General features: G+C 48.6%; 1 protein-coding gene across 2 annotated transcripts in view; it reads right to left on the bottom strand.

Moving 5' to 3' along the window:
• The window catches only part of HLF (HLF transcription factor, PAR bZIP family member), a 52,446-nt gene extending 43,188 nt beyond the window's left edge, over positions 1 to 9,258 (bottom strand). For both annotated transcript variants that reach the window (XM_082679002.1, XM_082679001.1), the window contains exons 1-2: positions 8,755 to 9,258; positions 6,246 to 6,581 (exon numbers count right to left, since the gene is read on the bottom strand). In XM_082679002.1, the coding sequence (XP_082535128.1) occupies positions 6,246 to 6,581; positions 8,755 to 8,869 (451 nt within the window). In that variant the 5' untranslated portion in view covers positions 8,870 to 9,258. The remainder of the gene's footprint in view (positions 1 to 6,245; positions 6,582 to 8,754) is intronic.
• Between the last annotated feature and the right edge of the window lie 1,117 nt (positions 9,259 to 10,375).

Consider the following 10,375-nt stretch of genomic DNA (forward strand, 5'->3'; position numbering starts at 1 on the left):
TCAGAGGCGAAGAGAGGGGCGAGAAAGGCTCGGCAGAGAAGCAGAGGAGGAATTCCAACTCCAGAGGCCTTAACTGGCTAGGAAGGGAAAAGTATGGAGACTGCCTAGGAGTCCAGTGGGAGGTCCTCCTATGAGAAATGAGATCAGATGGTAATGAGAAAGCCACTCGGAGCAGCTGTTATTGGGCGTTGCTGTGTGCCCGTCCCTGTGCCTAGTAATCCCCATATAAACTTCAGCAATGCTAGGAGGCAGGTCCAGGGATTACTCCGAAGTTCCAGGTGGGAAATCCGAAGCTCAGACCGTCTGAAGGACCTGCCTGAGATCGTGAGCAGGCATGGCAGGGGCGGGATTTTGCCGGGAGGGATCTGTGTCTTTCCAACACAGGTCATTCTGATGGACGTTTGAATGGGGAGCCAGCAGGCATCTAGGTCTGCAGCACATTTCAGTTGACTCCAAACAGTGGTTTAGTGGTTTCAGATTAAGACATTTGCTGCGGGGACACCAAATATTATAATAAAGGAAGACATCAGATGGGACCAATACTCTCAATCATTCCCTTACAGAATCAGATACAGGGCCTGTACCTGCCTGTCCCTCTCTCATGTATTATTTTCCAATGTTTTTCTCAATCTCATTACTTCCCCTACTACCTTCCCTCTCTCCTCCATTTCCACTGCTGAGACATAAAAAATGATTCCTGGGTGAAAGTGATTAGTGCCGGTTGGAGGGGAGGTTTATGAGAAACCTAATAAGTCACCGCTGTCTCTCACCCTCTGGCTCTCTACACCAGGACGTTATCACAGCGCCTTTCTTCGCACCCACACCCTCACCCCCTTCCTTCTCCTCTACCGAGTTCTGTCTTGATGTTGCTATTTTTCTAGTCTGGTAGACACAGCGCTGAACTGCAAAGACTCTGACAAGCCCCCTGGCAGGCGCTGGCCTACAGGAATCCCGCCTCCTGTAGCAGCGCAGAGAACACAGCGCCTCCGGGCAGACGGGCAGGAGAGAGGGCTGCATTTGGGGTCTGGCTAGAATGTGGGGCAGAGCAGGTTTCCCTGGCATGGGAACGGCCCTCCAGAGCTCAGCTTTCTCATGCCAGGGTCAGGATTACAGTTCCTCACTGGCACTCGCTGTAGTTCGCCTGGGAAGGGAAGCGAGAGTGGGGGCAGGAGGGTGGCAGGCAGCCAGCACGCCACCCAGAGCTGGGCGAGCTCCACAGGGCACAGCCACGTGCCTGGAGCACACGGTCATGCAGGCAGGCAGCCAGGGTGCCCCGGGCTCGCACGAGACCTGGGGGCTGGGTAGCCAGTGAGCGGCTGTTTCCACACTGGAGGAACAGGAGTTGCTAACCCAGAAGCGCAGCTGCTGGGGTAACGTCAGGGAAGTGGCTCGTCTCAACCCAGAGCAGAGGAGAAAAGTCAGGCAGGCTCTAAGGAATAGGGCCTGGGCATGCTGGGGAAAAAACAACAACAACAACAAAAAAACGCACGTCCTATTTTTGCAGAGGGAAGGGCACTGGATGAAACAAATCCCTAAATGGAGAACGGGTTTGGGAATAAGCCATTCCTTTCCCTACTTGCAAGCCACGACATCATTCTAGCTCCAGGCTCTGAGTATGCATGTGCCACACACCCTGTTAAAACCCCACAAAAGGGGGATTATTTACAGTCTCCATTCTACTGATGAGAAAACCAAGGCTTAAAGAGGTCAAGGAATCGACCTCTGGTTACAAATCCAGGATGTGAACCCAAGTCCCTGGGTCCAGAGCTGATACTCTTAAGCACCCAGTCACCCTTGCTGTCCATACCTGTCTGGGAATACCTCTTGCCAGAAGGCTAGGATCCACTGTCCTGGGAATGTTTCACATGACAAAGCCAAGAGAACAGGGCAGGCCTGTCCTCTACAAGGTGTGGTGGAGAAGACAAACCCTTACAAGAAACAAAAAAGTCTGCCTGCTTCCAGAACAAAGCCGTCTCTCTCCCCTCGTGATCTCCTTGAACCTGATGAATGAAAAGCACTTTCAAGATATACCTGGGGCGCGGTGCACCTCAACTCAATCAGGGCGCTGCCAATCTGCAGATTTATCAACATGCTGGAAGGGAAAATATACGAACTGCATGCCCTGAAGGGAAGGGAGAAACTGAAGCTTCATCTCATGATGCTGGAAAAACCAAAAGAAGCCTGTTGCCTAAGCAGGACTCTCATAATCCCAGAACCACCAGCACAGAACTCCCCTCCACCATGGTTCAGAACCCAGAGCCAGCATCTTCTTTCCATGTGAAAAGCTCATTACAAGGCAAGGTCAGCAATTCCAGGACACGGATTCCATCCTGCGAGGGTACCATGGGGTCTCCCCTACCTCCTCACTCTCCTTGGGCCACCCATTCATGCCCTCCTCTTCCCACTCACCACCACATGTAAGGGTTTTCACTTCACTCCGTAACCAGCCTTCATCACAACCTAGGCTCTGTGCTCAGAACTGGAAAGAGAGGCTTCGGAATTCTCAGCTGAATACGGGTCTAAAGTGGTAGGACACCCTCAAGCTATTCAAAGAAAAACCACCAGAGGAAACAATTTCAAATCTGGCTTTACAAGCATGTGATTTAAAAATAACTCTGCCTTTGTCTGCTATAGATGACTTCCCTAAAGGGACTGCTGTCCTTAAAGCAATTGCTCAATTCTCAGGGCAAACTGATTCTTATTTTTCCAGTACGCAGCACATACCTCCAGGAAAGCACTCCCAGGTACCACCTCTGATAGCATCTGACATGCAAACATCGAAGTGGTCAGGATGATTTCCTGCCTGGGAAAGTCCAGGCTGGCCCGGGAAAGTCCAGGAAGCTGCATCTCGGGTGACTGAGAAGCCCGTGCAGGTGGCTATAGCACCCAGGAACCACCACTCTTCCTTCATTAAGATGTCACCCCAGAAAGCTTAGCAATAACCCCATAGCCACAGGAGGTTTCAATGGATCCCTGGGTTATTTCTTCAAGGAAAATTGTATTCAGATATTTAATTCATTCTTTGATCAGATAGCTAGACAGAGGAATAAGGATGAGTATATAAAACAGGAAAGGGGTTGGAGGGTAGTCAGGGTAAATAATAAGAGAATTCACAAGAACGCTCACCTTGTCATTCCAAGACACACTTGGGGTAAACCTAGAAATGCATAATTTGTCACCTCACAGCTTCATTTCCTTTCAACCACACAGGCAGCACTAATGGCACAATGTTACTGAGTGTAACTCAAAAGATGCATGCCGAGCAGAGAGCAGAAAACAAATGTTTAATAAAATTGTTTTGCAATTATCTCCTGATTAGTCTGATGTCTCAGTTTTATCAACTAAAAGTGTATAAGTATACTCTTATTAACATTATATTTCTTCTTGGCAACTTAAGGTCTCCTGACCGTCTCAAAAGTTTTGCCATAAAGCATTACAGGAGGTAAAAAGCATCCACGTGTGTGACAGGACCCTGAATTAAGCCCAGATTTTGTCATTCAAATCGAAAGTCAAGATCAGTAGTTCTCAACGGGGGTGATTTTGCCCTCAGGGGACATTTGGTAGTAACTGGAGACATTTTTACTTGTCACAGGTTGTGGGAGGGGGTAGTTTTACTGCCTTCTGGAGGACAGAGGCCAGGGATGCCCTTAAACATCCTACAATGCACAGGACAGTCCTCACAACAAAGACTTACCTGAAACGTCAAACAGTGCCAAAGCTGAGAAATCTTGCTCTAGACTGAAATTCTACAATTCCCAGAATGTTCACAGCTACATCTGTGCTCTTCCCTTCTGAGGACTTATTTTCCTCAAGATTAACTTGGTATTTCTATTCTGGTCACCACTGTGATTACAGAGAATAATCAAGAACTTCCTCCTTTTTCAGGTTTGCTTGTGATATACCATCCAACACTCCCTAGAATTTTACTTTGCATTATCACCTTTATAATGATCAGCACTGTACGAAAAAGCAGTGTTATTTTACCTGCATTTGGTATTTTAAGAAGAGCTCTAACTTCTTTTCCTTTTTTGTCAGGACTATCACTGAGTTTAAATGAATTGAAGAGTATTATTTTGAAGTGTGTTTCCATTATGAAAAAGGACGCTTAAATGAAGAGCTTATTTCTAGATGCCAGTGCCCCGTCTGATCCTAGTGCCTTTAACTCCATAACCTAACAAAATGATAGCCACTGAAACTCAGCAGTCCTTTGTTATGGATTGCAAACCTGATTCGGGCATCAGAAGTTTCTGAAAGTCATTAATACTGATTCTGTGAGCCCTGACAAGTGACTTTTAAGGAAGCTTCAAACTCCAAAACCCCAATTCTTGATTTTTCAGTAGAAACCTAAGGGTGGGGTCCCAATATCTGCATGCCTCTTGGGAAAAAATACAGCGTTTCTAACATGGCACATATCCTGTACGTGAGAGAAAACTGAGAAATACGTGTCAACTGAGTATATGTGTTAGGCTTAGAATACCCCAAGCCAAAAACTATTGGTCAAAATCTCCTGACATTTCTCTCCAGAAAAAAGGGTTATATACTGTACCTAATTACTTTATGAAGGTATTTCAGAAGGCAGAAATTGGAATAAATGATGAAAGTTGACACAGAATAATGATCGTAACTGCTCTCATTAAAAAATAACTAGTGCTTGTCATTTGACCCTTTATACATACTGTCTCTAATTTTCACAATAGTCCAATCAAATAGAAATTATACCCTCCTACACAAAGGGAAACTGAGGCCCGGAAAGACTGTATCACTTTGTAAGGTCACACGGCTACGAAGTGGTCAGTCTCATTCTGCAGGGAAGATGACTGAGGCATAACTGCACCTTCTCCCTGAGGCTCTGTCCCCTTCCTCCTGGTTGTTTTCTCACTCTGAATGGTTATTTATTTTGTTGTCTGTTCCTGGGAAAACGGCCTGTGTGTCCTAAGTAACAGGGGCTCAGGGTCACATAAAGGAGTGTTTCCCTAAGCTTCCGTGGCCTTCTGAGGTGGTCAGAGGCTAAGACTTAAAGCCATGCCAGCCAGTAGCCTTGAAGTTATAATTCAAAGTGGGTTTTGGAGAAGGGGCAGCACAGAGAGATTTGATGGGAAAGCTTCAACACTAACATTTCAAGGCAGGGGCGTTCTCTTCCTCCTCTGCACCGTTTCGTTTCATTTTAATCTCGCTCTGTGTGTCACAGAAATTCTACACGAGTTGAGGACATAGACTTCAGGAATGATCTCTAGCACAAGTCTCCCATTGTCCTGCTTTCTGTCCTCCCCGCAGCTAAGGCCCTTGGCTCAGCGACCTTCCTGACAATTTATCTGGCTGCATCTTTGTTCCTGGTTACCTGCGCTCGCTCGTGAAGTGGCCTTTCTTCCTGTTCATTTTGTACGACAGGGTACTAAAGGCACGAAGACAGAGCTCCCTCAACTTGTGTTTATATCTGAGCATTTGGCGGTGGGTTTTGAAGTACTGGTCATTTCAGGTAACGTTTTTGTGTAATATTTCAACACCATTTAAAGCCAGCCTTGGGGCCTTGTGGGTTTTGATAAAAGTGGATTACGTGTGGTGAACAGATGAAAATGAAAAAAAATATATAAGAACAATTTGGTTTATAGGAATGGGGAAAAGAGAGAGACGGGATCTGATGCTGAAGAAGGCTAAGCCACGCTTAATGTGAGAGCTGCTTTTAGATTTAGTTTCTCAATCGACGACAACACAAGATGAAATGGATGGAAAAGCTATCTGCCCCACACCCCTGACTCACATTTTTTTCCTTTGGGCCAGAGAACAATGCATATAGGTAAACCACAGCCTTATAGACAGTCTGTCTACCCAAACCATTCAGCAAGGTCCTATTATCTGTGTATTTGGGGAATGAGGAAAAGAGACAGAAGATGAGATGGATGCCTAAATTACCCAAATCATTAACTGTAGGTTGGTATTTCTTAAACTGCAGTCCTTGGATCAGCTGCATAGAATCCCCCAGGGAGCCGGTTAAAAATGCATATCCCTGGGCCTCATCCAGACCTGAAAAATCAGACTTTCTGGGGGTAGGTTCCATAGAATCTGCCTTTAGCTGACTCTCCAGCTGATATGCTCATTGAAGTGGGACAACCACTACAATGAAATACAAGACTCCACTTTTCAAGTGTGCTAAAGCACCCCTGATCGTTAAGACGTTTATATCACCCGCACCCTCTCCCTCCTTCTCCCTCCTCCCCACCTGAAGGGAGAACCTTCTGAGAGTTTACCTGGTCTGATGGGGCTCTGCATACAGTTGGGGGATGGGATGCCAGGGTGAATGGGTGCAGAGGTCCGACTGCTGAGGTCCATGACGGAGGGGGCAGCTGAGGAAGCCGGCTGTAGCCCGGGAGGGTGAGGGCTGTGGTCATGCTGAGACGGGCTGGGGGGAATGCCATTTTCCGACAAAAACTCCTCCAGGTCCATGTATTCCAACTGGAAAGTATCTCCATCATAGGGAAGAGTTTTGTCCCATAAGGTGGGTCCCAAGAATGCTGACTGGGGGACCGTCGGGCTATTACTCTCATCATCCAGCTTCTTTTCCTTGTCTTTATCTTTACTAAATGCTGCAAAAAGGGGGGGGGGGAATTGGAGTTTAAAAAAGAAAATGAAAAAGTCTTGCTTTTTTAATCACTCCTCCCGGCTTCTGCTACAAGACTACTTCCCACAAATGCCGGGGTTCTTCTCTAGCTGCTGGTTCTTGTGGACCTAGAGTTAAAAGTTCAGGCAGGACATGGATCTCTGCCTGTTTTTCAACATCTTCCTATTTACTTTGGAAAGAAAGCACTAGTCCTCGGGACAGGGCTAGAGACTGATCTGGGATATAAACAAGACAGCACAGGATTCAGTGCATTATTGAGGAGACGATAATTTAAATCTACAGTGGTAAAATAACACCTGCAATTACATACAAGTGCTGTGATTTTTAAGAACACAGCCAATAACCAGGCATGATTTATCCTCCAGGAAACTGATTACGGTAACAATATGAGGTCATTCATATTTAGAAAGCCAGTGCATTCATAATTCTAATTTTGGTAAAGCAGGGACTCTCCACCCTTCTTTGATACCATGTACTGAGCACCTACTAACATACCTGGTTCTTTCCATATATTTTTCCCTCAAAAAAATCTCATAATAAACTTGCAAATAGCGACGATCCCCATTCACAATGAAGCAATGGAGGCTCTGAGACTTGATAGGAGCTTGACCAATGCCTCACATTGCAGAGAGGAAAGCTGAGAACTGCCTAGCCCACAATGTGCTTTGCTTCTAAAGCCACTGAGGTACGTCGTATTTTACAAAAGGAGTTTTTTGTTTTGGTTTGGTTTTAAATACAAAGTGTTTTCTTCCTCCTCTTCCCCAAACACTGAAGTATGATCCAACTCAAAAATTATACATGTATGCAACCTGTCAAAAACACAAGTATCAGAAAAGGTGGTTCCTCTGGATACCTGTGATGGAGGTGTGCAGCTGCTTTCTACCTGGAAGTATCACTCACCCCATTAGGTCTTTAACCAGCGCTCTGGATTTGAACAAGTCTAGTACTCAGGTGCGGGTGGCATCTGGGATTAAGCAATTTGGCTTCTGAGCTTCTTCCTCACAGAAACACAGTCTCCATCGCCATTCATTCTAATCCTCTACGGTCTCATCTCTCAAGAATCTGACTTTAAAACACCCACAGATGCAAAAGCCTGCAGGCAACACCTTCCTCCCAAGTGCTCCTCCTTAAAGGGGAGTTAAGAGGGAAGCTATGTTCTGCAGACGGCGAACCAAACCCCTCAACTCTTGTAATGCAACAGGTTGCCCTAGGAAAGAAGATGCGAGTAATCCCGGGCTACTTGTAGCCAAATGATCTTTCAAGACTTTACACTCTGAGCCGCACGGTTCACCGCACGGTTCATATCTGCTACCATGATATCGAAGGCATGAAACCCAAACGACAAATCCCTGGCGGCACCAGCTGGGTTCGGCGCCTCCTCGCACGACCCCTCCTGGCCCGCTCCAACCAAGGTTGCCTGGGGAAGGTTTGGGACTTACCAAGAAAAGGCTCAAGCCAGAGGAGGCTCCTGCGCGGTTACACGTGAGCCTGCTCCGCTCTCCCCTCCCACCAGGAAAAGTGCGCTGGGAAGGTGGCAGCGCTGGGGGCGTGCGCGGCATCCCGCCCAGAGACCACTCCCCCAGCCAACCCCAACCAACACCCCCCTTTCTGAAGCACCCAGCCAGGGAGAACAGGCGTCTCCGCTCTCACCTCGGGTGTTCCAAACACTAACAACTAACAGCAACGATAAGCACGATCCCAATACCCAGGCTCCGCAGTGAGACCCCCGACTCGAGCCCCCACCCGCGTGGAAGCCGGCCCTGTGGTTTCTCTTCCCAGCCCGCGCTACTCTGCCTGCGTGCAGGCGGTTTCACTCTGCGTGCGGGTGAACCTCAATCTAGGGAACACTGACCTGTCAAGTTCTATCTCCCACCTGCGCCGCCCGAGCGGGACCCGGGAAGGCCCGGCCGGGTCCCCAACGCTATTTTAAACGTTGCTCAGCGAGGGGGTCCCCTCCCCTTTTTGAGGAGGAGGGATGGGGCGATAGGTGAGCTCCTCGATTTCATCAAAGCAAGGCCGGGGTGCCGGGGGCAGGGACGGAGGGGTATGGATGCTCCAGCGGGGGTGCCCGGCCCAGGAGGGGGCCCCGGAAGCGTTGTTCCTTCCCAGAGCGGGGCAGCCAGGAGGGCAGCGCTCACCGTCTTCGTGATGAAGGGGGAGCTTCAGCGGGTTCTCCAGCAAGGACCTGAGCACGCCGTAGGGAGGCGGGATAAAGGTGGGATTCAGTGGGAGCTGTCGGGACATTTTCTCCATCGCGATGCACTCAATTTTTTTTTTCTTAAAAAAAAAAAAAAAACAACCCCAACCTCCCCCAAAAATGTTGCTGAGCTTTTTCCTCCGTCCTTTGCCAAAAGTTCTCGCTTTCAAGGCGGTGCAGACAGGGAAGAAAAAAAAATTACTTATGTCTTTATAAATACATCTGCGTAAAAATATAAAAACAAAAAACTTTCGGGTTCCCAATGCAGTCCCCAGAGAGCGCGCCAAGTGCCCGCGGGCTCCTCCACGACGTGCAAGATGCTCTCACTTGCTTCGAACCCCTCGTCTTGTTAAATGTTCAAAATTGCGAAAAAGAAAGAAAAAATATGCAGACAGCTGCAGAGGGCGGAAAGCACCGCACCGCCCGGCCGCGTCGCACTAGCTCAGAGGCCGCGGGCCGTCCCACCCCACCCCCCTCCCCGAGCCAGCGGCCGCTGCTCCCCCGCGCTCCGCTGCCCCGCAGCGCCGGGCTCAGCGCATCCAGCCGCCCATGTGCCGCGGCCTGACAAGAGTGACGTCAGGGCCCGCACCGCGCGCCGATAGGCGTGCGGGGGCGGGGCCCCACGCGGGCCCGCCCGTCCGCCGCCGCGTGTTTAGCGTCGTCGCGCGCTCCAATTTTCTGGGACCGTGCGGCTCTAGCGGGCTGCAAAGAGACCGGCGTCGGGGCGTCAGGTCCCCTGGGCCACAGACCTGGGCTGAGAATCTAACTTTTTCAGAGTAAGAAGAGGAATGAGAAATTTATCTCAGTAGTTTTTAACCTGGGAATAATCTAGGGAGTTAAAAAAAAAAAAAAAAAAAAATCCAGATGCCCAGGCCGCATCCTAGATCAGTTAAATCGGACTTCTGGCCTGACATCCAGGGAACATTAGTTTTTAAAGCTCCCGGAGTGGTTTTAAGGAGCTGCCAAGTTCGACAATGATTGGTTTAGATCGAATTGAAAATACCCTTCTAAATATTTCTCCTGGTGCCAGCCAAGCTTAGCACCCTCTCTCTTGCCCCGTACTTGCTAGAAGTTCTAATGAGTTACAAAAAGCAGAGAGGGGGACGACAGAGACTCGTTGTGAACTGTTTCCCACGCTTTGAAGGGGGTATTTATAGGGATAAACTTTGGCCTGAAGTTGAGTGAGGACAGGAGAGAGACACACAGGGAATGGTATTTCAGAAATATTTGCTCTAGGAGAGAACATATGACTGTGCCTGGGTTACGAGATCTGCACGGTAATTAAAATAATTTTGTAAAGTTTCCCTTAAAGTGGTATAGGCGTTCAGGGCGATCGCAGCGGCCGCAGCTTTGCCAGTTTGGTCTCAGGGCTCTGGTGGTCGCTGAGCACTGCCAGCAACTGGGTGTGGGTTGGGTGGGAGCGCTGGCATCCAGGCTTGGAGAGCTCGCAGCAGGCATCGGGGTCTTCCACCCCGCCTTCGTCTCCTCGCTAAGATTAGGGTACCGTCATCTGGGGAAGGAACTGAAAGAAGGAATGGGAACAAATTAAAGAAAACATTCTT

The sequence above is a fragment of the Grampus griseus genome (genome assembly GCF_964374135.1).
Source record: "Grampus griseus genome assembly, chromosome: 20".
Taxonomy (NCBI): domain Eukaryota; kingdom Metazoa; phylum Chordata; class Mammalia; order Artiodactyla; family Delphinidae; genus Grampus; species Grampus griseus.